General features: G+C 36.5%; 1 protein-coding gene across 1 annotated transcript; it reads right to left on the bottom strand.

The window, feature by feature from the left end:
* Positions 1–79: 79 nt before the first annotated feature.
* LOC123650200 lies at positions 80–27539 on the bottom strand. The gene is made up of 8 exons (XM_045568769.1): positions 27283–27539; positions 16618–16739; positions 14554–14692; positions 12092–12213; positions 10241–10351; positions 5966–6072; positions 1609–1699; positions 80–197 (listed from the first exon to the last, which is right to left on the bottom strand). The coding sequence occupies exons 1-8, from the start codon at positions 27377–27379 to the stop codon at positions 81–83; spliced, it is 906 nt and encodes a 301-aa protein (XP_045424725.1). The 5' UTR covers positions 27380–27539; the 3' UTR covers position 80.
* Positions 27540–27730: the final 191 nt, after the last annotated feature.

The raw sequence follows: 27730 nt of genomic DNA, 5'->3' as shown, positions 1-27730 counted from the left end.
AGATATTGGGGTTATATTTCTTTTTTATTATTTTATAATACACTCAACAAAACATTATGATGAGATAGGACTATTTTAGGCTAGAGAATCTTATATAAATGAATTTGTTCAAGAGCTTCTCTGTCAATATCCTTTTCTGGATATACATCGTAGTTCAGTGGTACTTCTTCAACCCACGGGGATAACTGTATATTAGTCTAGGAAAAAAAAAGATTATAAACACAGATGAAAATTGTAGAACGATTCTGTTCTCTGGAATTTCAAGAAATCATGGCTAAGATATAATAATTGAACACAACAGATATGTATTACAATGGACAGGGTGAAGTCTATACGGTGCCACATGACTACTTCTTTTGTTATGCTAAATGACAGATCCGTGGATTTAGGAACTTACTGTACTCTGATTTTAGAACTTGAAAGAATATAGAAGTTATAATACAAATTGGAGACCATGTATATTAAAAGATATGTTTTCACAAGTATGGAAAAGTATGGTGGGGTCACACTACTCATGGGGTAGAAATCTCAAAGAGAGGGAATGAAGGGGGGAAACTGGGGAGATTAGCACCTTTTCTTTACATATCTCAGGATCATTTCCCTTGTTGTAACAAGCATAAATTATTTTTATAATTTAGATGTTAATAAAATTTTTTAAAAAAGGTTTTACTGATGATTGTTTAGTTTTTTTTTTTAAGAGACAGGATCTCACTCTGTCACCCATGCTGGAGTGCAGTAGCCCGATCATAGCTCACTGCAACCTCAAAATCCTAGGCTCAAGTGATCCTCCTGCCTCAGTCTCCTTAGTAGCTGGGACTACAGGTGTACATCACCACCCAGTATGGTCAACTCCCGGCCTCAAGCAATTCTCTTGCCTAGGCCTCCCAAAGTGCTGGGATTATAGGTGTGAGCCACCATGCCTGGCATCATTGCTTAATTTTTTGAAGGGAGAAACTAAACTGGTAGTTAAATTTGGCAGTGCTTATATGCAAGAAAAGCATGACTAGAGAAAATGATAATATTCTGTTTAAGAAATATAATAGTACCTTTCATATAGGGATCTCACAGAGCTTTTCAAATACTAATTAACTTGCATATAAGAGTCAATTTATTGGGTTGACTTTTATTATTAAATATTGGCCTAATTTTATATGGAGAATCTAGAGAACAAAGAAGTGGCCTGTGCAAAATTTCAAATGGACCTAGAAGCCAAAGTGCACATACTATGCGGGTTCCAGTCTACTCATTTGATTCTAGAAGCCTTGAACAGCTGTTCCTTTTGTTCTGAGGGACAAAGTTATGATGTAGGTGTTCTAAGTCTCTTGGAAACCTTCAATAGTGTTTGTTAACCTAAAACTATAACCTTACAGTTAGAAAAAACTGGGTGGAAAAGCAAAGTAATCTTTATCAAGATAAGATTATAATCTTAGCGCTCTTGAGGCCAGCGAATAAATCACAAACCAGTGCTTAAGGCATAAAGTCCTGCTATTTTTCCTATCATCTGTCACTATTTTTAGATAGAACATTTATAGAATATTATAATAGCTATCAGAAAAAAGCAGGGGGAAAGTTTTGACAATAAAAATGTTGAAAAGGAGGCTCACATACCTGAAGCCCTGCGAGAGAATCTTTAAGACTTGGTACTGTCACTAGCAACGAACCTTGCTTCCTTACATTATGGCTAATGTATTCCCAGGCTCTACAACACATTAAAAAATGATACATTAAAACAACAATGAGATATTACTACACACCTATTAGAATGGCCAAAACATAGTACACTGACAACACCAAATGCTTGGAAGGATGTGGAGCAACAAGAACTTTTATTAATTGCTAGTGGGAATTCAAAATGGTACAGCCACTTTGGCAAACAGTTTGGAGGTTTCTTATAAAATTAAACATACTCTTATGATATAATCTAGCAATTGCACTCCTTTGTATTTACTCAATTACTGAAAATTCATGTCCACACAAACATCTACACATGGATGTTTACAGCAGCTTTATTTATTTATTTATTTTTGAGACAGAGTCTCGCTCTTTTGCCCTGGCTAGAGTGCCGTGGCATCACCCTAGCTTACAGCAACCTCAAACTCCTGGGCTCGAGCAATCCTCCTGCCTCAGCCTCCCGAGTAGCTGGGACTACAGGCATGCACCACCCAGCCCGGCTAATTTTTTCTATATATATTTTTAGTTGTCCAGATAATTTCTTTCTATTTTTAGTAGAGACGGGGTCTCGCTCTTGCTCAGGCTGGTCTCAAACCCCTGAACTCAAACAATCCACCCGCCTCGGCCTCCCAAATGCTAGGATTACAGGCGTGAGCCACTGCGCCCTGCCCAGCAGCTTTATTAATAACTGTCAAAACGTGGAAGCAACCAAGACATAGGGGAATGGACAAATAAACTGTAACATATCCACACAATGGAATAGTATCAGCACTAAAAAGAAATAAGCTATCAAGCCATGAAAAGACATGGAGGAAACTTAAATGTATATTATTACCAAGTGAAAGAAGCCAATCTGAAAAGGCTGTATATTGTATGCTTCCAACTATATGACATTCTGGAAAAGGCAAAACTATGGAGACATTAAAAAGATCAGTGGTGGCCGGGCGCGGTGGCTCACGCCTGTAATCCTAGCACTCTGGGAGGCCGAGGCGGGTGGATCACTTGAGGTCAGGAGTTCGAGACCAGCCTGAGCAAGAGCGAGACCCTGTCTCTACTAAAAATAGAAAGAAATTAGCTGGCCAACTAAAATATATATAGAAAAAATTAGCCGGGCATGGTGGCGCATGCCTGTAGTCCCAGCTACTGGGGAGGCTGAGGCAGTAGGATCGCTTAAGCCCAGGAGTTTGAGGTTGCTGTGAGCTAGGCTGCCGCCACGGCACTCATTCTAGCCAGGGCAACAAAGTGACACTCTGTCTCATAAAAAAAAAAAAAAAAAAAGACCAGTGGTGAACGGAGAGGCAGGGATAAATAGGCAGAGCACTGAAGATTTTTAGGGCAGTGAAAATTTTATGTGTGATACTTATATGTTAGGTTTTACCAGACATGTGGTAAATGAGGTTTCGTAAAAAATGAGGATAACAAAAGAAAGGTAGCACAGGTGATATCTAGAAATCCAGATGGGCAAAAATGTTTGCCTGTAGGAAATAGGACTGCAACAGCCTACTGGAAATTGGTAAATTCTCTAGTTTCTGAGGGGTATTGGCAAAATTGTAAGGTTATAGTACAAAGGGGATTAACGAGATGGGGATTCAGGTTACTACAAGGTATTATGAAGAGGGCCAAACTCAGTTTTCAGAACTGATACACAAAACTGGATCAGCAGTTAAAGCCCCTTAAATTCTTTATGAAGTATGTCAGAATTGGTTCTACAGACTGGAACAAGGCTGAGATAGTTGGGAGTAAGGGTGGGAAGAGTAATGGAGAAACAAAGTCCATGGAAGCCAGAAACCAAACAATCACTAACAATAAGAGAGTGTAATAAGTAGACTAGGTCTTTTGAAATAATATTGAGAGTGAAATCATACTTAATTTGGCTGTTAGTAATATTCAATGGAAGGACTTCCGGGACAACATGGCACTTCAGAAGTTTAAAGGGATTAGTCAGCTTTAAAGCATGATGGAATGCTGTGTGCGTGTGTGTGTCAGAGGGCAGTGTTTGTTGACCAGTTCTGTTTAACCTTTTGTGTAGACATGAACTGGATTTCTACAGTTTGCATGAGTCTTGATAGTACACCACACCATAGGGTAGCAATGATCAAGCAATACCGGGATGTGCACCTTTGCGGTGGGGCAGGCAGGCAGTAATATAGTTTCCATTTATTTTGGTTACAGCAATGGCTATTAGGTCTAGTAAGTTCTGGAGCTTATTAGGTAAAATGATCCAAATGTTCTTTTTCTTGGTCTAGATATAAAATCATGTAGCAGCATTCAATAATAAATGTCATTGTGTTTGGGCTAGGGCTGTTCTGTTATTTTGATGTGGTTCCTAAAAATGATATATTTTCTAAGTTTATTTAATAAGAATGAAGAAGCCCAGTATATTGGCATGGTTCAATATAGACTTGCTATTTCTGATAAACCGTCACTGTAGTAGTTGTATCTGTTTCACCTACTGAAACAGTATATAGAGGTACCTTTTAAACTAAAACTTACAATTCTGGGGTGCTACCCTTTAATGAGATCTAACTTAATTCTGAAGCCTGAGCCCTTCTGAGTACACATTTTCTACTATTGTGATGTATTTCAGTTTTTTCTTATACACCAATTCCTACAGTAGTATCATTCCACTTGTTTTCAGATTCTGATTAAGACTATAAGATTTTGGAGGTTAAATAGCTATACCATCTATTCTCTTTCACTTACTACAAAATCGAATATAGATAAACGGTCAGTTTTGTCAGAATGATTCCAACATCAGAATGCTTTACTATTAATACATCTTCTAAATTTACTTTTGTATACCATCATTCACAATGAAGATAATCACAAGAGGCTATAACCTATCTATATTTAGAATTCATTGTACTAGACTAATTTAGGAGAAGTGATTGAATTAAACCATATGGCTAATACCTATATTCAGTGAATCATGTAGAGTTTGTGAATAAATGTACCAAGAAAGTTTTTTAAAAAACCCAAATAAGTAGTATTTCCCATATCAAGTTTCCCAATAGCTGTCATCATTGTTCAGCATTCAAAATCTTTCTGTTAATATAATGAATCTCTAAAGAGGTTTTTTCTTTCAGCTTTATATAAAACATAAACCTAGTAATATTTCATTCTCCAATAATTACATAATGTTTTGGCTACTTGTCATTTTAGAAAGGCAAAAAGCTAATCATACTTTGTCCACTGGAAATTATGCTTAAAAAGGGCACTATGATTGAAACAACTCTGCTCATGTTGTGCTGCTAGTCTTTAGCCTATGACCAAAAATCGTCATCCATTCTCACTGAGCTTTGCTTACATGATTAACTTTCTGTTAAACTAGCTTCTTTTTAAATTATTTAAATTGTTAATTTTATAGTGACCTTAACCTAGTGGTAATTAGTATTAGGGGGGGATGTGTGTGTGTGTGTGTGTGTGTGTGTGTGTGTATATTTGTGAAAGAGAGAGAAAGAAAGGGAGGGAGAGAGAGAGAGAGTGAAAGAGAGAGAGAGTAGAGAAAGTAAAGTGGTGGCAGAATAAAGATGTTTAGCCATTCAGGATTCCACTCAGTATTAACTACTTATGGTCTATAATTATATGCATGTTTATTTCTCTGTAGTGGAAACCTTACTGATGCACTAATCCAAACATATTAGTGTAACTCCTTTTCATACATATGGAAAGGAGCTTTCCTACATTTTGAGTACATATATGCCATTATGAAAACAAAGATACCAGCAAGCCTAACTGACCAGAAAAATCAGCGCCTCAAACTACAGACTATAGGAATTTTTTAATCAGAGCAACCTATCTGGGAACCTATTATTACTACCTTAAGAACATTTTTAAAGTTTGAAATTAATCACTGTGTTCCAGGTTAATATTCTTATATCTTGTTTTATATTTGTTTATAAGCTTTAGTCAATTCCCATTATTTTGTGATGGGATAGCAATATGGTATTTTGTTATTTGATAGAAAAGAAAACTAAGGCAAAAAAGAATAAGTATAAAGGCCTACTGGGAATTGATATATTATTGTATCCCTCACTACTAAGCAAATATTTGGGTCCTTAAATAATTTCATATCTGTCATAAATTAGATATAACATTTTACAAAGTTAGGCAATGAAAGTTTGTTTTTATTTTTGTTTTATGTATAACACATTTCCTTATTAATATAATCTCCTCACAGCTGAGGTTGTTCTTAAAAAGTTTAATATGAAAACATTTCTGGTTTACTAATTTCTTTTCAAACCTTGTTGGATATATTTTAATAATACATTTTTTGCTTGAATAAATAACATACCTGGCCTGTTCTGCCTCATTAAGAAAATACTCAAAGACATTATTCATGATAACAACATCAGCATTTTGCAGAAGTAAACCCTGGGTACAGATGTCTTCATGAAGCACCTGAAGAAAAATGAGTTCAGATAAGAGAATAAGGATACTACATTATATAAACACATATGAAATAACTATTGGTTCACTGATGTTGTGAAGCAATATGAAAAGTTAATACTTCTTACAATGGGAGAAAGAACAGTATAATACTACTGCTTATAGGAGATACTTAATATCTAGTAAAAACCATGAACTTGTGAAAATTCACTTGTTTTAGATCGAATTATTTACCCAGTCATAATTATGTTCTTTTGACTTTCAGTTTAGAGTTTTTTCCACTATAACACTAGTTGGAAGAGTCAGAGGACCTATGTTCAAATTCTGGCTCTATCACTCACTAGGTCTGTACTCTCAGGTAGTCAGTTTCTTCATAAATAAAACGGAACAGTATCTGTCCTGATTCATAGAATCAAATGGGACCAGATAATAATTATAAAAGTAGGCTATAAATTATAAGATGATAATATGTTAACAGCCTTGTCCAAGTCTTCATCTAAACTTAGTTTGAATGTATTACCTATCCAAAAAAGTAAACAAAACAATTTATTTAAAAACTATATAGGCTGGGTGCGGTGGCTCATGCCTATAATCCTAGCACTCTGGGAGGCCAAGGTGGGTGGATCGTTTGAGCTCAGGAGTTCGAGACCAGCCTGAGCAAGAGCAAGACCCCATCTCTACTAAAAATTGAAAGAAATTATATGGACAACTAAAAATATATATAGAAAAAATTAGCTGGGCATGGTGGTGCATGCCTGTAGTCCCAGCTACTTGGGAGGCTGAGGCAGGAGGATTGCTTGAGCCCAGGAGTTTGAGGTTGCTGTGAGCTAGGCTGATACCACGGCACTCTAGCCTGGGCAATAGAATGAGACTGTCTCAAAAAAAAAAAAACGAAAACAAAACTATATAAAGCCATGTGCAGTGGCTTATGCCTGTAATCTTAGCACAGTGGGAGGGTTACTTGAGGCCAAGAGTTCGAGACCAGCTTGAGCAACATAGTGAGACCTCATCTCTACAAAAAATAGTAAAAGAAATTAGCTGGGCATGGTGGCACATGCCTACAGTCCCAGCTACTAGGGAGGCTGATGCAGGAGCATCACTTGAACCGAGGAATTTGAGGTTGCAGTGAGCTATGATAATGCCACTACACTTTAGCCTGGGCAACAGAGCAAGACTCTGTCTCAAAAAAATAAAACAAAAAACCATATACCTCAAAAAATTAACTTATACTGCAGACAATAGGCAGGACACCAAGAAGAAACATTTGCTCAAGAGTAAAACAAATTTTATTTTAAAAAGAGGAGAAAAAGGTTCACCTTGTATCATATAATTTCTTTCAAATAAGCATTGGGTCTTATAAATATATAATATTCAGAATGTTGTGAGATCTGATTTTTAAAAAAAGATTTTCTTTGTTTAAAATTAAAATGCTAAAATAATTTAAATTAAGTTGGCCTGGAGCCTCTAAATATAACCTTGACATATTTTTCAATATAAAGAAAAAAGTCAGTCACTTTAAGCTTTCTAAACATGTAGCTTAGATATGAAATAGATATGTAAATTAATCTACTGATACATCATGGCTCTCACATAGTTCTCCCTCTTTCTTTCCCATCTCTGTTTACTCTTTTCTCCCTATGCCTTACCACCACACAGTGTAAAAAACAATCAGGTGGATCAATGAATTACAGCAGCCAACAGAGGTGCTCTGGAGGTGCCAGAAAAACCCTAAGGAATGGCTCTGAGAAAACTATGGAAGGCTGACAATGCAGAGGCCACAAGACAACCAAAATCACTTTAGCCATATTTAATGGTACCACCTATGTGCAAGATACTGTGCAGGGGTATATACGATGATGAACTGAGACATAATACCTGCTCTCAAATATGTTATATTCCAGTAATGGGATGAATTAGCTAGGGTAATTAACATTACATAAATGCCATCAAAAGAATAAGCCAACACCAGGGATACAAACAAGGGAAAATTAACTTCTACCCTAGAAGAAAGGGAAGAAAGAAGAATTTAAATGTATGGACCTTGCTTGCATATAAAGATAGTGGATAAAACACATATATGTACTTTTGTATATTACCGAAACCTCATTATTATGACAGTATAGGGTTTTTAAAAAAGAAGGTATAAACACACAAGCATGGGGAGAATGGGAAAGGAAACAACAGACATAAATATGTGTAAGTTAGGAAAAAAGGGGAAGTAATAAGGAAGTTAGGAGACCTGAGAAAATTGATTTCTAAGCTAGAAGTATTGAAAGCTAAGACTCAAACCTGATTTATGCTACAGAATCTCCAAAAGGCTCATAATTGGTGGTACCAGCAGAAGGAGTAGGAGAAATACTAAAAATAAGGGGATTTCATTGAAAGTTAGTTTAGGAAGCAGCCTAGATCCTTATATACTTTCCTCTAACCCCACCAAAACAACGGAGGTATATTCTCTGGAGAGGGTTAAAAAGGAGGACCAGAGAATACCATGCCTAGTTGAAGGAAAGAGTAATGTTCTGAAAACAAGGAAATTAAGGGAACATGCAAAGAGGATGCTGAGAACCCCCACCTTCCCAACCCCTTTCCTCTACCACTCAGTTTCCAGGATGTTGCCTGCCATTGAGCTAGGTGATTGGAAAGGTCTTCTCAGGCAATAAGACCAGCCCAATAGGAAAGATCTTAAGATACCGCACTACATATTTCCCAACTAATTAACTACCCAACAAGATCACTCAATAGTGAAGTCCACAGTTAACAGTCCCCACTCAGGTGGTCAGAACTTCAATCAGCTTTTTTGCTTCTCACTCTCAAGTATGAGCAGGCAACCAAGGATTTCCAGACTTCCCGAGGAAAGCCTTGTTTAAAAAGACCAAACAACAACAAAAACAAACAAAAAAGCAAAGATTGAGCCTTGGAGGCTAGTCAGATTTCAACCGGTACTATAAAAAATAATCCTAGAATCCCTTTCTGTTGATTTTAGGGCCCTTCGAATCCATTTGTTTATAGCTTCAAGGAAGGAAACGGTTAAGGTTTCCAATAGTCAAGATGGTATAAACAAATCTGTTTAACACAGAGTTGCTGATGGCCACAGAAGCCATAAGCCAGGAAAGTATGTAGGTGGGTGTGTATCTGTATATTTCCCTTTGAAATACCAGGGGTAAAAATCTTTAAACATGTAAATAAATATGTATTTTGTATACCTTTATTTTTGTATACCTTTATCATCATCTTCTTAAAAAAAATAATAAATTATTATTTGGTTATCCATTTATAAGCTATGATTCTTAAGAGTTCATAATTTAAAAATCTCTATTTTCAATTAAATTGATATTCCTGTTATGTGATTCTTAATATGTAAGAGCAGTGTGTTATTATTCATTACATATGGTATAATGAGAAAAACTCATGAACTTATTATTGGACAATGAATTTACTGTGATCATTTGCCTCTGTAATATGAGAGAGAGAGAGAGAAGAAACAAGAGAGGGAGGAGAGGAGGAGGAAAGAATGAAATAATTTCCTTCTATAAAAAAGGGAAAGACTATATCCTTAAACTTACTGAGGTATGTCTTTCAACATTAGATTGCCCTTAACACAAGAGATACTCAGTATTTCTCTGCATTGCCCTCAAAAGTATAGGATCATTAGTGAAATAATAAAGATTACTGCATTAACCAAAAAAATTTCTTTCCCCCTTTTTTGTTACTTTTTACCTTAAATTTAGGAAAAAGAGAAAACTTTTGTCATAGCCTAACCCAAGGTATCATTTCCCTATGAACTGCTATTCTGTGGCATGCATCCACAATACCTCCTGAAAGCTTAGAAAAAGGAAGATAAAGAACTGTGAGCATTACTTAGCCCTTGTGCTTACTTTCAAAACTCAGAGTTTAAATGCATTTCTAACCAACCTCTAGAAATTCAAAACTGCTGCTATCAAAACTATAGCTGATATGAAGAAAATTAAAAACAATTTACTTTCTAATAAAATTAGGGAAGAAGACAAATATGAGTAGGATACAATTATAATAGTTCATCTCTATTAATGTTTTGAAATATTAAGTCAACTCAATCTGTTTATACACAATGGCAACCAGGAATAGATTTCAAAACACTGTAAAAGATTTGGTTAAGTTAAGTTACATAATGAGTAACAAGAAAATACATTTTAAAGGGTACCTTTATTCTGTCAGTGAACTGGTATTTTTTAATGATCATTTCCTGCAACTGGCAAAAATCTCCATTCAATTCTACTCCATAGAGCTGCATTGCTGAACTGTAAAAATAACCCTAAAATAGGAAGATATGATACAAATGAATTAACTTTTACTTCTACTTGAAATTTAAAATGCCAAACTTAAAAAAATATAATTCAATAAAGTAAAAATAAAAGACAAATAACATCTTGTAGTTTATGTAAAACTTGCAACTTCCAGAACTTAAAAGACTCTTAGTGATCAAGGCCTTGATTGTAGTTTAATTCCCATTATTTAAAACAGTTATATTTTTAAAGAGAAATTTTTCCTGATAAACTGGGCATTTAACAAAGTTGGAAATGAGAAAAGTGATCACATAGAGATTCTCTGTTTAATATCCAACTTCTGTAATTTCTTGAGAAGTTACATCAGGGGAAGGCAAGAAAGGAGTTAGCCTGTGGGGAATGTAATGGAAAATCATACACAGTCTAACAGTAGGGGAAGATGGCCTGAGGTTTGGGTTAGGGAAGTCACCCTGGTGTGTGGCAATCTGCCAAAGACAATCAACCAATTAGTTAATAATGATAATCAAAAATTGACTACATATTGTTATATTTCTATTTTTGTTTACAATAACAAAAAAATAATTTGGAGGGAAAGATCAAGTCATTTTCTGAAGATCATTTAATATCAACTTATGTGAAAACCAAATTTATATCTAAAGCTCATCATGGATTTTTAGAATATGTTCAACAGCGTATATGTAGGCATTCAAAAAAATTTTATTGACTGAATCAGTGACTAATATGGAGAAAAATGACAATATTTTAAAATTTATCAATGCTGACAACCGTATCTGCATAGTCACAAATACTTCAGTCTTATACTTTTCAAACAAATCAGAAAATTGACTAGGGTAGGCAAAGGTATGGTAAATGATCATAATCTCTAATGTTCTCCAAATAAAAACCATCTGACAAATTGTATATTTTCTATTATGGCTATCTTTCCTAATTACAGAATAAAAGTCTGAACACTGAAAAATAAATGAAGCACTAAAGGGTTAACTTTTTCTGTTTAAAGCAGACAATGACGCTGGGAACTGATAGTGCCTGTTTCTGGCATGAGCCTCTACTGCTGTTGGCCACATGTTTTAAAAAGTCTACTAATGACAACCAGAAACCACATTTCAGTTTTTGGATAAAACTGTTTAAGAACATAAGAAATTCTCATAATTTGAATTTTTTTTAAAAAAGCCACATTGAAGTGATGTTTTAGAAACAAACATTCAAACTTTGTATTACAGATGATTGGAGCAAGATGTGTCCTTGGATATCAGTTTGTTCATTTACAGATGAGGCACTAGAGGCCCAGAGGTGTTAAGTGACTTGCTTATGGCCATGAAGCAATTTCCTAGGTCAAGTTAATTTCTCAGTTTTATAAGAGTTCTTATCAAAGCTCAGCATACCATTTTGTATGGTACCAAAAACAGAAGGGCTTAGAAGGCAATAGTGACTCACAAATAGCAGAAGTGTCATGAGAGGTCACAGGCTTCTGTTTTGTTGATATTCCTTCATTTTTCTTGCAGAGACAAATTAGTATAGATAAAAATAAAATATAAATCAGACAGCTTGTCTTTGAAATTCCAAATTCAGTTATTACCATCAAATGGAACTTAGGTGCCTGCCTATGTTATACTATTTTAGCCTTATTATTCTGTTACTTTAATAAATAAAGCTATGCTGTAATCTTGCATGGTGACAGGCAAAGCTGTTGCTAGCAGGAGAAGAAAGTATTTTCCAAATGTTGAGAATGTCCACAAGCTGAACTTTACCCCATAAAGGACTGTGCCGAGCCTGGAGCCAACATCAACCAAGACCTTTCCGGACAGATCAGGGAGTACATGATGATAAATGAACTTCAATTCCATGAGGGAGAAGGAATGTGAAATAAATGCTAGAAAATTAGAACACAGTGAACATCAAATTTCCTTGGGCATAAACAATTATATTCTGTACTTCTAATTTTTTCACCTATAAAGTATATTTCATGGTTTTTTTCCTAATCAATGAAAGCTGAAAGTTATTTAAAAAAATTAGTATAATAATTTTATATTCATCTACTCCAAGCTGCATTAAAGAACAAATATTAAGTCTCTGCCATATAAAAGACCTATAGGGAATAGCTACTTAGATGACTGTCCCTATCCCTGAGGCCTTCATTTGTTTTTGCTTTTGCTTGGGATGTCCCGGGTTTTTCCCTTGCTCTTCTCCATATTACCTGTTGCTGCCTGGGATGACTTCCTAACCTCCATATCTCCTGACTTTCTCACCTAACCCCAGAATCAACCTCAGAACTACCATATACTGCTACATTGATGGTAGACTACCAAACGAATGACTGTCTCTGGAGTTGTGTGATATGACTGCCCTGACCAACCTAGAATGTGTCTGGAGTGCAAGAGAGGAGTGGTATGGAAGGAGATTAACATAACTTCATAAATTGTTCGTATTCTGTTTAGCTTAACTGCCACCATTTCTAGCCTGTTAGTCTATCTTCTCACCCCAGTTTCTGTCATGAAATATCTGGGATAGCCTGAGTCCGGTTTTCGCCTGATATGGAGGTAACCCAAAGACTATATTATGTTCTATATAATATAATGGGCAGGAAGGGGAAACCTTGGTCACAACCAATGGATGGTGACAAGGAAATGGAAGCAGGCAGGACAATCCTTTGGAAGAGAACAAAGGATGTAATTAGGTCTCAAAGGTAACTCTTTGGGGGTAGGTGGGCTTTGACCAGTGTAATCCTTATCTTCCTAGGATCCTCATCCTCACCACTCTCTTTGCCATACCAGTGCTTCTTCTCTGGGCTACAGAATCACTATTAATGTCTTTTAGCTAGACATGCCCCATGTCATGTGGGAGGAAGAGTCCCACACAGTGATAGTTGTTTCAGATTCACTGTAGTTATCTGGGCTGCCCTGGGTGCCCAGTCATTAAAACACTGATTTTTTTTTTTTTTTGAGACAGAGTCTCACTCTGTTGCCCGGGCTAGAGTGCTGTGGTGTCAGCCTAGCTCACAGCAACCTCAAACTCCTGGGCTCGAGCAATCCTCCTGCCTCAGCCTCCCAAGTGGCTGGGACTACAGGCATGTACCACCATGCCCGGCTAATTTTTTCTATATATATATATATATATATACACATATATATATATACACATACATATGTTTTTAGCTGTCCATATAATTTCTTTTTCTATTTTTAGTAGAGACGGGGTCTCACTCTTGCTCAGGCTGGTCTTGACCTCCTGAGCTCAAACAATCCACCCGCCTCGGCCTCCCAGAGTGCTAGGATTATAGGCGTGAGCCACTGCACCCGGCCAAAACACTGATTTTTATGGGCAGATGCATCCTAATCTTCTAACTATTATTTGTTAAATATAGCTCTTCTATGAATCTCTATAAATCAGATCTATTTCATACAGAGTTAGAGTTATAATTCACATTTTTAGTTTTTCTTCTATTGTTTACCAGGATGGGTAGCCCACCCTATGCAGTAACTCTAAATCTAAGTGAGCAAGGGAGAAGCATGCCTTAAGCAACAGACTAGACAATCATAGCCAGTTTGAACAAAGAATGTATTAACAGAAGACTTAACATATTAGCAGAATGGAGTCAGTCTCGTTTCCTGTTTGGGACACAGGTGCTGCAGCTGAGAGGCAGATATGCAGGAGACATTCTGTCACTAGAGTTGTTCTCTGTTACGGATCAGGATGCTTCACTGGGTCAAATTATGTCCTGAATAAACTCTTTCTCAAGATTATCTATCTCTGTCTTCTGAGTGCAAGCCCACCCAATAATATCTGATTACTATATGACTTCACAAGTAGATATTTTTATAGGAAGAACATTTCAGCCCCTTTGGAAGTTATATTTTTCATTGTAAATAAATCAGTGTAGGGTTAATATTATCAATCTCTGCTGAGTATGTAGAGTATGAATTGTTTGTCAAGTATTCAGTCACTTCTGATTAGTTTCTGGACCTGAAGAGTTACCTCTGATTAAACAGTTTTTGGATGTGAAAAATAGTTTGTAGATGTGCCCCTGGGGGACAATAAGTAGCCTAGCTTCTCTAGATAATATTTCTACTTAGTCTCCTTAACTGCAATATTTGGTAAAGGCCATGCTGCAGATGTTTCAAAAAACGTCGAATGGCTTGGTTGAAAATTCGCATAATCATGTAAGGAAAAAGTACACATATAAGTCATCAGATTGGCTCGCTTGAGTGCCTACCTAAAGGTGCTGTCTGGTGTGAGCCACACACCATACAGTAGTTTCTGCTCATTTTTCCTTCCTCACATAATGTATCAATAAAGTCCTCATCATAAAGGAATGCATCAACGTGAACTGTGGGATTTGGCTGCTGCTGTATCTGGTAGAGAGAGAAAAACATCAAAAGAAACAAAGTACAAAGAAGTCTCTTTTTATGGCTAAATAAGGGAAAACATCAGTGGTTCATATGCTAAAATTCTGAGAGCAAAAATAAGGCACAGAAAGATAAGTTTTACATATTCAAGTCAGTAACTGTTCTTTTTTCATTTTATTTCTGAGACACTAGCAACTTTTAATTTGACCTGGAACGATATAAAATGTGGCTATGAGAAATACGTAATATTTTAGTTGAAAGGAATATTAGAGATCATCTTGTCCATCCTAAGTAGTATATTTTACAGACAAAGAAATTAATACCCAGAGAGATTTCTTCAGAGAATTACACTAGTTAACAATAGAGGGAAAAGATGAAAGTAATACCAAGTCTTCTGAGTCTTACATGTCACTGACTTACCAGCAAAATATTTAACCAGTAATCTTTGCCCAGAAAGTGAAGTTTTCAAATAATAAAAGTTATTAAAACTTAGTGCTTACAAATAGTATATCTTGTACCACAAAAAATTTGTGGTACAAGATATAATAACAAGTGGCTACAAAAAAAAGTGTCTGATTCTTTCTATTTAACTATAATAAAGAATCCTATTTGGATACCTAAAAATTATATATCCATTTACACAAAGAAACCTATATTGTAAGTATGTAAAAATCAGGTATGGATATCTACAAGGATCAGAAAGAAACCGAAGAAGATAAAAACAGTTTAATTGTTAAAAGATTGTGGTTCCATTATACAGAAACTGAATACTTTTTTCCCTCATTTTATATATTGTGGTATATCATATACCAATAAAGACTGCTTTATTAATAATATCCAGGCAGGATGTGGTGGCTCATGCCTATAATCCCAACACTTTGGGAGGCCACGGCAGGAGGTTTGCTTGAACCCAGGTGTTCGAGACCAGCCTGGGCAACATGGTGAAACCCCTTCTCCAAACAAACAAAAAATTAGCTGGGCTTGGTGGCACATGCCTATAGTACCAGGTACTTGGGAGGCTGAGGTGGGACAATCACTTGAGCCCAGCCTGAGAGAGCAAGATCCTGTCTCAAAAAAGAAAAAAAGAAAAAAAAAAAAAAAAAAACCCACGAAAAACCCCCCTCCAAACTATATTATAAATATTTCTTTCACTTTCTACACTATTCACCATTTTCTTCCATTGAGAATCTACTCTGAATGGCTGGATGTTTACTAAGATTTGCTAGGTGTTCACAATGTGCACAGCACTAGTAATACTATTAAGAATGTGCAGATTATGCCTAAGGAGCTATAGGGGGAAAAAAGAATGTGCAGGATTTCATTTCTCTGTGCAGGTATTTATAGGCTGAAAACCACATGGAAGATCGCTGTTTTCAGATTAGTGGGTAAAGAACAGATTATTATTAGCTTTGCTTTACAAAACAATATTCATAGCATACGTCTCCCATAAGGACTGGGATTTGAAGGAACTTGAATGAGGGGGTTGTATGGAGAAGAAAAACGAGAACTAATTCTAAAAGTAAAGGAATAGAAGAATAAGCAAAAAATGTGCAATGTAAATATAGGAGAAGGAAACAAAAAGGTGAGCTTCTTCCTTGAAAAGAGTGAGGGAAGTGGAACAGGGAAGAGAAAACCAGGACAATGATGTAGGCAGGACCGTATCGTATCGTTGGCCCCCGTCGGGCATTGATCATTTTTTATTTTTGAGAGCCTGGCAAACAGGATGCTTTCAAAAAATATGTGTTGAATGAATAGCAGTAGGTAGCCAAAGGGTTAAGGACTCAAAAGAATTGGGGACATAGTTGAAGCAGTAAATGAAAAACTATTTAAAACTGAAGTTAGGGTTAATTAGACTAGAAAGGCTGTGTGGTAATAAAAGAATAAGAGAATCCTTAGGTAGCACTAAGAGTAAATTAATTTAATGTATTTACTTTTTGAAGGGCTAGATGTTCTGAAGAAAGCATGGTTTCTAGAGGTAAGCAATTCCGAAGGTCTTCTGCTATGCTTTTCAACATAACGTCATAATTATCTTGAGTGAATTCATCAAAATCTCCTGGAAAAAAAAAAGCTCTTATAGTTGTAGTCATACCTAGACTGATGGTATCCATACAATGGATATATTTTCCATCAGATACCATCAATTTGTATGATAACAATAAGTAATAAACCTAACCAATAACAGATTCCAGTCCTAATACAAGTTCTACTTAAAATATTGAGTTCTTTGGGAGCAGGGAAGAGAGGATGGGTAAATTCACACCTAACAGGTACAATGCACACTATCTGGGTGAAGGGCACACTTATAACTTTGACTCAAAAACTGTACAAAAGCAATAATATTTCAGAATATTACAGAGGTACACACCAAAAAAAATTGAGTTTTTCCTTTTTGCAAACTGCTTATCATATAAAAGCAAAGATATGTTTAAAACTATGTAGTGTTTAACTACTTTATTTTTATTCAAGAATAATACTGCTATTGATTTTTAGGGTTTTAAACTAATAATTAGTCAAATATTTCTTCTGTGATCACACAGATCTTAAAAATTTAGGAGGTATCACTCAGGGATTATTAAAAAGATAACCCTAATCTGGGTGTCCCTGACTCCAGTAAAATGTACCCAAGACTTCAGATAATAAACACTAACATCCTAACATCTGGCACCAATTATACAATAAACTACAATAATCATGTTGTTCTGCTGTACTAGAGCAGCAGATAAAATAATAATTAAAATAGCACATTTCCGATGGCTGTGGCCTACTTTTGGATGGTCTGGCAAAAGAGAAGTGTGTGTGTGTTGCAATAAAGGTAGAAAAGGTATGGTAAGAGATTGTAGGTGAATCTAGATGAGGGTATAAAAGTTGTTGTGTTCATTGTTCTGTTGTTTCAAATTTTCTGTGGGTAATGGGCTCTAAAAAAATATTTCTGGCCAGGTGCGGTGGCTCACACCTGTAATCCTAGCAGGCCAAAGTGGGGGTGGGGGGGATCTTGAGTCCAGTAGTTTGCGACCAGTCTCACATAGTGAGACTCTGTCTCAAAATATAGAAAAATTAGCTGGGTGTGGTGGCATGTGCCTATAGTCCCAGCTACTTGGGAGGCTGAAATAGGAGGATCGCTCCAGCCAAGGAATTGGAGGATGTAGTGAACTGTGACGATACCACTGCACTTTAGCCTGGGCAACAGAGCAAGATCCTGTCTCAAAAAAAAAAAATAATAATAATAATAATAATCTCTAAGCAATACATATACAATTTAAAATAGAAAGTGACTTATCTGGAAGTAAAATACTTTTGAAGTCTGCTATTGTCTAGGATGTAGACTGGCAAGGATTACTAAAAGAATAGTAGGGTAGGAAAAATATTTTATCTTCCTCTTAAAAGACTTTACATTGAATTCTAGCTAGAGTAAAAAGACTCCAAGGAAATTGTCTTTCTTACAATTTAAAAATAGCCATAAAAGGAAAACAAGGATATCCTAAAGAAAATGTCATCCATCTCCACATTCTCTGTCCCCCAAATCTTTGGATGTTTTAAGGTCAACTCATCATGTCCTTCTTAAACATAAAATAATTTTGTGTTTATTCAGAATGCTATTTTCATATAATAAAATTTGGATGATGTTTTATAGCTTACAAAGTTCTTTCATGTAGAAACTAAGTCAATTAACTATTACAACATCCATGTGAGGAAGCAAAGCAAGATTACATTTCAGATTCAGATTTACTTGATTAGGAAACTGAGTGTTCTAAGGTTAAATGAATTACCAAAAGTTGCAAAGCAGGCTAACAGCTGCCCAAGGACATAAACCTGTTTGCTGCCCATAAACAACGTACTCTTCCCCCACCCCAACAATACCACTCTGAGTCCCTACAGCATAACTTTCCCTTGAGCCATAGTAGTTAATACCTGTATTTGCCTCTCTGACTTGATGTCCAAATGCTTTTTAGCTCTTTTTTCTTTCCTCACATATCTAGTATAATGCTCTAAGCTATTGCTTCAAATTATTCCTAGGAGGCAGAATATAAATTACAGAGAAACAAAAATACTATAGCAATACACTCCAAATTATTTTAGGCAGAATTTAAATAGCATTTTTTTATCCATTTCACCCCCTAAACTGGCCTTTTTCTTTTCTTTTTCTTTTTTTTTTTTTGAGACAGTGTCACTTTGTTGCCCAGGCTAGAGTGAGTGCCGTGGCGTCAGCCTAGCTCACAGCAACCTCAAACTCCTGGGCTTAAGCGATCCTCCTGCCTCAGCCTCCCGAGTAGCTGGGACTACAGGCATGTGCCACCATGCCTGGCTAATTTTTTCTATGTATATTTTAGTTGGCCAGCTAATTTCTTTCTGTTTTTAGTAGAGACGGGGTCTCGTTCTTGCTCAGGCTGGTCTCGAACTCCTGACCTCGAGCGATGCACCCGCCTCGGCCTCCAAGAGTGCTAGGATTACAGGCGTGAGCCACTGGCCCGGCTGCCTTTTTCATTGTATTCCTAAAATCTAATAATTTTTCCTAGGTGCTAATTAATACCTAAATCTGCTTAGTTTCCCTCCATAGATAGAACACTGTATGGAACTTTCTATGACTCAAATTTAATTCTCATATCACTCACACCGGTGCTTCTCTCAATTTGTAAATGGTATAACTAAAGAATCCAATAAAAAAATCTCATTATATGGAACTAAAATATTTTATGATCCAACTTCCTTGGAATTAATTCTGTAATATAAACAACCATGTTATAAAAAAACATGGTTTCATATGAGTTTGGCTTATAAAACCAGAGTCTTAGAGTGGAAAGGGAACTTAGACAATGACCTCTTACCAAATGGCAGAACACTATGTATAAATCTTTGATATATGATATAGAGTTGTTCAGTTTTTACTTTAACACATCCAGGGACAGCGTTTCTTCCTCAGACTGAGCCAGAATCTGCCTCCCTCTAATATTAACTCATTTTTAAAATTTCAGCCTGAGAGGTATCATGTTTATTGCTGTACATTTTCTGAGTGAACATTTAAGGCATGCTAGACTTATGCAGTGCTTTTTACATTGTCATTAACTTTAAGAGCCCTATAGGTGGCACTATTATCATCTCTATTTTATAACAAAGACTCCGGGCTCAGAAGATTAAATTACTTGCCTCAGGTCATTCCAGCCAGAAAGTGTTAAGAGTTGGGACTTGAAAGCTTGTCTAAATCTGAATTCTGAATTATTATGCCAGGCAGCCTCTCTAAAGTGCAAAGGCGGCAGCTAGTGACAGTTCTTTTATCACTACCTTAGTAGTCCCTTCTCCCTAGCTCTGACTGTGGTTCTTCATATGATATGGTAGCCATATCCTTTGCCATCTGGTTGCTATCTCCTGGATTTGCTCAATAGCCCCTTTAAATGTGGCTTTGGAACTGAACACAGTTTGGCAATCTAGTTCTCTAATCCATGATTACCTTAGCTTATTTTCTTCTGTTTTCATTTTGCAGCATTCCAGGGCTCCAATTGCCACTGCTACTGGTTATCAATCTAGTTGGAAGGGGTGGTGGTAGTAATAGAGGCCTAAATGTCTTAAACAATCACATGTCAAGATCTAGGAAGCTGGAGAAATAAAAGTCAGGAAACACTGCAAATTCTGAACAATCACAATGGATTTCCACCTGCTCCCCTAATTAAATGTGTTTATTTAGCAGTCAATCCCCCAATTAATGTATCACCGGTCAAGATGAGAGACACTATGAAATTGTGTATTAAATTACTCCATTATCAAAAAAAGCATTAATAAACGAAGACTGCATTTGTTTTACTTCAATACCAGGTAAAAATGAGATTGGCATCCCTTACCCTGGAAAACAAACCCTGATTCAAACATATTCAAGGGTAAAAAAAGATTTATTTACAACACGGATTCTTCACTCTGATCCTAGTTAAGAGGATCCAAACATGGGCTTTATATGGTCAACAAAGGGCCTAAATTTGTGTGTTCAGGTATATACACACACATATATATATATATATATATATATATATATATATATATATAGTTTCCAGGAAGAATGTTAATAGATCTTTAATCTATTAACTGTATGTAAGGCACTGTTCAACATGCTCTACATGTATTCACGTTTGATCCCCAAAACATCTCTAGAAAATAGTACATTTCCCCATTTCTGGCTCCAGAGTTCATGTTATCAAACCTACTTAAGACTGATAAGATGAAGGTTAAGAATCACTCACCTAAAATAATTTCTCTTAGTTGGGCTCGGGTTCTAATTCTTGACTCTTAGTTAAAACTATCTTTACTTATTTAGCTGGGTTTGACCTTGTCCCTTGGAATTCTATCTCTAGAACAAACTTAATAGCAGTGAAAGAGAGGACTTTGGAGCCAGACTGCCTGAATTAGAATCCTAGGCCTACCACTTATTTAGGTGAGTCACCTAACTTTCTGAGCCTCAGTTGCCTCATCTAAAGTGGAAATAACAACCCTTTTCAAAGGATTGTTTTGATGATTAAATGAGTTATTATACATCACATTTAGAAGGTTGCCTTAAAACCGTTATCAGCCATAACAAGCATTTCAATAAATGTTAATTACTATTTGAGGATCAGTGAGGTTAAGTTTGATGAACTCATTTTCCAAAGCTGCATTTTAAAAATGTTGGCAATTTCATGAATCAGTAAGAAAATATGTCCAATTTAATCATTTTGGTAAGATATAAAAACCCATCTACATGTTTTCCTAAATGTTTTTATTCTAAGTGTCTTCTTATTCAAATGTCATTGATTCATAATTGTTAATGGGTATTTTCAGACTTTAAGAGGGAAATTTTTAGCTTGAGAAGGTTAAAATTAGTTTTATTATCTGTAGTGTGGTAGGCAATTAACTTCTGAAAAGAATAGCAAGACTTTTTCCCCAATAATGGTTATAAAAACAGGTCAGAAAGGCATATGATAGGATATTACTCAAGTGTATAAAACTGGAATTCACTTTAACGTTATAGTTGTCTTTGGGTATCTGTGGGGGAACTGGTTCCAGGACTACCCATGGATACCAAAATATGTGGATGCTCAAGTCCTTTATGTAAAACGGCACAGTATTTCCGTATAACCTACACATATCCTCCTGATACTTTAAATCATCTCAAGATTACTTGTGATATCTAATACAATGTCAGTGCTACATAAGTAGTTGTTAAGCTGTATTGTTTTTTAAAAATTTGTATTATTCTTTATTTTTTTCCCCTAATACTTTGATCCTCGGTTGGTTGAATTCTTCGATGTGGAACCTGTGGATATGGAAGGCCAACTGTCTCTCATAAGCATTTACTCTATGTCACTAAAATTAAAACATTATTATTTTTTAAGGCTGTGTAATATCCCATCATGCATATAGTCTCTATTTAACCATTCACTTCTATCCCTGGAGAGTTAGATATAGTTGTAACTATGAAAAACTAGAAAACTGGGAATAATGCAACTAACATTTTGGCATGCATCATTTCTTTGCATCTCTATTTCCTTACTATGAATTCTTACAAATGGAAGTACTTAAATATTTTAAAGGTTTTTGCTACATATTTGCAAATTTCTTTCCTCAAAGATTACATCAGTTTACTCTAACAGAAATGAATGTGTTTCATCAAGCCCTCACAGCATTAAATATTACCACAAAGACAAATTTGGTTGTTTTATTAACAATTCGCATTTATTTATTTACTAGTAAGGCGGAATATCTTTTAACTCGTGTAATAGCTATTTCAGAATGTGTGGTAACAGTATGTTGCTTGGAAAAGGATTAAAGGAAGGTGCTAATCAGCTGCCTTAGGACAGTAAAATTTTTTTCAAATTACATAGGTAGGTGGGAAGGGAATGGAGAAAGAAGAGCTTCTCTAAAGTGCTTGGATTACAGGCATGAGCCACTGCGCCTAGCCCTATTTAATTTTATTTTTAATTAGCAAATACTTTTTGTTTTTGAAAAAACAGTCTACTTTTAATATATCATATACTTGATAACTTTCACAAATTCATATAGTTTCAAATTACATATGTAGGTGGAAAGGGAATGGAGAAAGTAGAGCTTCTCTGAAGGGCAAAACTAATACTTTAAAATTTCCCACTTATATTTAATTAAATATATGGGGAATGAAAAGTCACCAAAACTGATGTCTATGAGTCAAACTTCACTTTTTATATCTAGTCAGTTACTAAGTCACACCTCTTTTTCTTTCTTTTGAATCCTATTTCCTCTTCATTCCCACTTCAATTACTTCACAGCCAGTCATCACCTCACGCTTCAAATGGCATTACAAACTCTTAACTAGCTCCCTGATTATCAGCTTCTCCCCACTATAAAATATCTTGCACACCTATTTAAACTAAACTTGCTTAAACTACATTTTCATTTTATTCCCCCTCCTTACAATTTTTTAATGTTTTTTTATTTTTTTACTTTTCAGTGAATCCTTCATATCACCAGAGTCTAACCATCCTATTTTCTTTCTTCTTCCTCTTTTTTTTTTTTTTTTTGAGACAGGGTTTTGCTCTGTTACCCAGGCTGGAGTGCAGTGGTGTGATCACAGTTCATTGTAACCTCGAATTCCTACGCTGAAGCAATCCTCCCACCTCAGCCTCCCAAGTAGCTGAGATTACCAGTTTGTGCCACCATGCCCAGCTAATTTAAAATTTTTTTCGTAGAAATGGGGTTTTGCTATGTTGCTCAGGCTGGTCTCCAACTCCTGGTCTCAAGTGATCTCACCTCTGCCTCCCAAAGTGCTTAGATTACAGGGGTGAGCCACTGTGCCTAGCCCTATTTTTTTTAAATTTTATTTTTAACAAATAATACTTTTTTGTTTTTGAAAAAACAATCTATTTTTAATATTTCATATACTTGATAACTTTCACAAATTCATATAGTTTCAATAAAGATCATAAAATCTTTAAGTTACATGGATGCTTACTTAATATTAATACAACATAGAATTGGAGCAGTATGCTGTCTGACAAATATAACTAGATCCAAGACTCCTTTTTACATTTGTGAGAATTTCAAAGAACTTCTAATGGCTCTGTAGTTGCTGCTCAGTGACATGTTCAATTCTGCTCAATGAAGATACATTTAAAATAAAGGATAAAGAGAAACTTCTACATGTTTCTAGTCACCTACTGTTATTTTAAGCATTTAAATATTTTCTTGATGATTTTGTTAATTTCCTTATAGCAAACCCTAATTTTCTCTCCCTTGGAACTTGATCCTTAATTGAAAATGTTATGGGCTATTAGTTTGACTTCTTAATTTATATTGGCATATCCAGGAAAAATTGAAAAGTTTCAGAATAACGTTTTTAATAGATTGTTACTCCAATATATTTTTTTATATGCCTATTGGCAACCCCAGTTGTAGTTCTGCCTCTCAGCTTCCTTCACTTAAAGGACTGCAGTCAGTCTCCTACACCAGCAGTCCTCAACCTTTCTGGCACCAGAGATCGGTTTCATGGAAGACAATTTTTCGGGGTGGCGGGGTGGGCAGGGGGCGCTGATACTGGCCTGGTTCCTAGCAAGCCACGGACTGGTACCTGGCGTGGGGGCTGGGAACCACATTCCCACACTTTAAAATCTAGATCAAAAGCCCACTTTATTTATCTTTTTAGAGATAGGGTCTCTCTCTGTTGCCTAGGCAGGATCATAGCTCACTGCAGCTTCAAATGCCTGGACTCAAGCGATCCTCCTGCCTCAGTCTCCTGACTAGGATTACAGGCACACACTACAGAGCCAGGTCTTTGTATGTTGCCTAGGCTGTTCTGGAACTCCTGGCCTCAAGCAACCCTCCCTATCCCCCAGCCCATAAGCTACTGAGCCCAGCTCAAAACCCACTTTATACACATCCAGAAATAGCAGGGAACAGATCATCTGCCAAAGGATCAGAAAAAATGAGCTGAGCTATTGCTGTATTTTAAACTGCTTTTTACTTTTGCAGGGGAGGGGAGCTTATCTTTGCCTGCTTTGCTCCTCAGACTTCCCATATTAGTGCTTACTCTTTCCTAGACATTTGGCCTAAGCTGTACCAAGGTAAAAATATAAGCTCCTACCTTTGTATCTTCTACATCTTTAGTTTGTAATAGACATTGACATGTGCTTGGCTCTGCCGTGGTCCAAGCTTTTGGTTCCACCAGCATGATCCTAAATGATCCCAAATATTGGTGTAATAAGCCCACTACCCCTTTGAGACCAAGAATTTTATTCTTCCTTTTATTTAAAATTACTGTGATTTTTACCTGTTAACAATATTTAGATGTTTTCTAGTTTTAATAAACTCGATGAAATTCAAAACCAAACTCATAGTGAACATGTATTGTTGTCCTTGCTATTCCATTAAATGGTATAAAGATTCAAGAAGTTATAATTATTAAAGTTCTAAGCAAATGTCACACAAGAAATCTACTTATTTATTTTAGACAGCGTTTTGCTCTATTGCCTAGGATAGAGTGCAGTGGCATCATCATAATTCACTGCAACCTCAAACTCCTGGGCTCAAGCAATCTTCCTGCCTTAGCCTCCTGAATAGCTAGGAATAGTGGAGTGCACCCTCACATACGGCTAATCTTTTAAATTTTTTGTAGTGATGTGTCTCACTTGTGTTGCTCAAACTGGTCTCAAGTGATTGTCCTGCCTTATCCTCCCAAAGTGCTGGGATTACAGAGGCATGAGCCACCATACCCCGCCCAAGTAAGTAAGGTATTCTTTCTTTAAAGGACTTAATCCTAAAATGAAAAAAAAAAAAAAAATTTTCCCCCCACTCGAAAAAGGAAATCTAATTAGGAAAATGAAAAACAGTTGTTTGGGGGAATCTTTTGTTGCGTTGTTAGACCACTTCATAAAAAGGCACACTAAGAGTTTCAGTTTGGGAAGATGAAAAGGTTCTGGAGATGGATGGCAGTGATGGTTATACAACAAAATGAATGTACTTAATACTAATACCACTGAATTGTACACTAAAATATGGTTAAAATGGTAAATTTTATTTTCTGTATATTTTACCACAATAAAAAAGTATACTAATACACTACTTTTTTAGGATCATAAAAAAAGACACTCCATTTTAAGCTGACACTCTCACGTCTTAAAATATTCATGTTAATATGCATTCTTCAGAAACTCAAGTTGTTTTCTAAGTTGTTTAACAAATTGGTTGAGTTTCCTGACTACAGGGTCAGTTAGAGAGGCACTTCTGTACCTTTAACAAAAAGTCAAAATCTATTCTTTAGCCAGTGATATTGGTTCTTCTTGTTTACAAAATTTTCATCCAAAACATGCTTTCAAGTCTTTCTGATTTTGAATAATGGAATCTTAATTGATGCCTCTAAAATTTGAGATTTACATTGCAAATGGCTCCACGAGACTTAAATCTTCTTGAAGGCAAGGATGTTTTGGTAATTGTACAATTGCCAGAGCTAGTCAGTATGTGTCACTTTTGTAGGCATTCAGTGCTTTCGGAATAAATGCTCTCACATTGAGAAAAAAATGAAAACTCGTAGTTTTATATAAACAGAATACGATGAATGAAACAGGCAATACAGGGTTTAAATGAAGTGAGAGGAGACTCAGCACATTTTGTAAATTCCTATCTTGAAATAATCTTGTATATGTGCATAAACATGACGCTATATGCCTCATTTTCTATACTTTCCAGGATAAACGTATCAGATGTTCAAGTTAATTTTAGTTTAGCATTTTATCTAAAACAACTCCTAAAATGTGTAATAATTATTATTATAATACCTAAATCTACCAATTGACTCCAACATCACAAAGAGAGTTTTGGGAATAGGTCAAGGTTAAAAATCTAAAACTGGGAGTCATTAGCAAACAAGGATCTTTCAGGTCATGAGAGTCTGGATGAAAACAACTGTAAGAATCAACATTTAGCGATATAGAGGCATAGTATTGTTTAGTATAGCTACCAAACAAGGAATATCCTATTTTCTTGTGTTTTCACCAGGCTTCACTTTGCCAGAATAGATCTATCTCATTTTTCAGTAACTAGCTCTAATTACCACACTTCCTCAATTCTAACTTGTGCTTTTTATTATTACTATTATTAATTACGTTAAGTTTAAAATCAAAGTCTTCCCCCGCCTTCTCCCCCGCCCAAAAAATACTGTCATTAAATGGTCCATTTTACAATCAAGAAAATAAATGCACTAGCTACAGGTGATTTTATCTGCATGGTAAAAGCTTCCAATTTCACAGCCTCAAACCTCTCTTGCAAAGTGCTTTTTCAGGTAGTATTCTATCGATCTGTACAAGTTTGTGGGAGTAATGGGGAGAAAACCCTTTCAGAAAAAGGGTTAAGCACAAGGAGGCACTACAGGGTCGTCCCACTTAAGTCTGCAACAAAATCCTAAACCACCTGGGGCCCGTTCTTCCCGCACCCACTCGCAAGCGGCACTCAGGCCCGAGGTCTGAGGCGTGCCTCGCTCAATCCACCCCACTGGAGAGCAGAAACCAGCACAGCGACCCCGTGGAAGGCTTTTGGCCTCACCCCGCCCAAGTTCCCAGGCCAGCGCCCACACAGCATATCCTTGCCCCAACCGCCTGCCTCTAGTCGCTTACGGGTAGTTCGCATCCACTGGAGCAGCGCCGAGCAGTCTGCCGGAGCTACATTATCGAGAAGTTGTAGTATTGCTTGCTGCGCGGAACGAAATTCCATGTTTCCACAGCAAGCGGCGCCGGGCTGGTTCGCACTGCGCACGCGCAAGCAGAGGCGGGCCCGAACAGCAACCCCACCCTCGGCGGAACCGCCTCTCGCTGCGAAAGCCCCAAGTCCCGCCCCATCATGGAGGCCTCACGTGCGCCCGGGAATCCCTACCTTCAATCCCACCCCCCCCCCATCATTCCACTTTTAGCTGGCAGTGCTCAGTGTAGTCACATTTTCCTAAGGTGGCTCCTAGAGGCCTGACTTCTTTCCCAAGGTCACAGCGCTATAGAGCCTCCTATTTTACCACTAACTTTGCCGCTGCAGTTATTCAGCAGTAGAAAATTAAAGTCAAAGCCAGTGGAA

The sequence above is a fragment of the Lemur catta genome, chromosome 1, assembly GCF_020740605.2.
Source record: "Lemur catta isolate mLemCat1 chromosome 1, mLemCat1.pri, whole genome shotgun sequence".
NCBI classification, from domain to species: Eukaryota; Metazoa; Chordata; class Mammalia; order Primates; family Lemuridae; genus Lemur; species Lemur catta.
This window is presented reverse-complemented; position numbering and strand designations above follow the sequence as displayed.

Excerpts from the sequence above, each read along its gene's own strand:
- LOC123650200 (XM_045568769.1), bottom strand. The coding sequence starts at position 27,379 with ATGGAATTTCGTTCCGCGCAGCAAGCAATACTACAACTTCTCGATAAT. Across the intron at positions 16,740-27,282 it reads CCAGTGGATGCGAACTACCC|GAGATTTTGATGAATTCACT; the intron begins GTAAGCGACTAG and ends TTTTTTTTCCAG. Across the intron at positions 6,073-10,240 it reads AGTTCACTGACAGAATAAAG|GTGCTTCATGAAGACATCTG; the intron begins GTACCCTTTAAA and ends ATTTTTCTTCAG.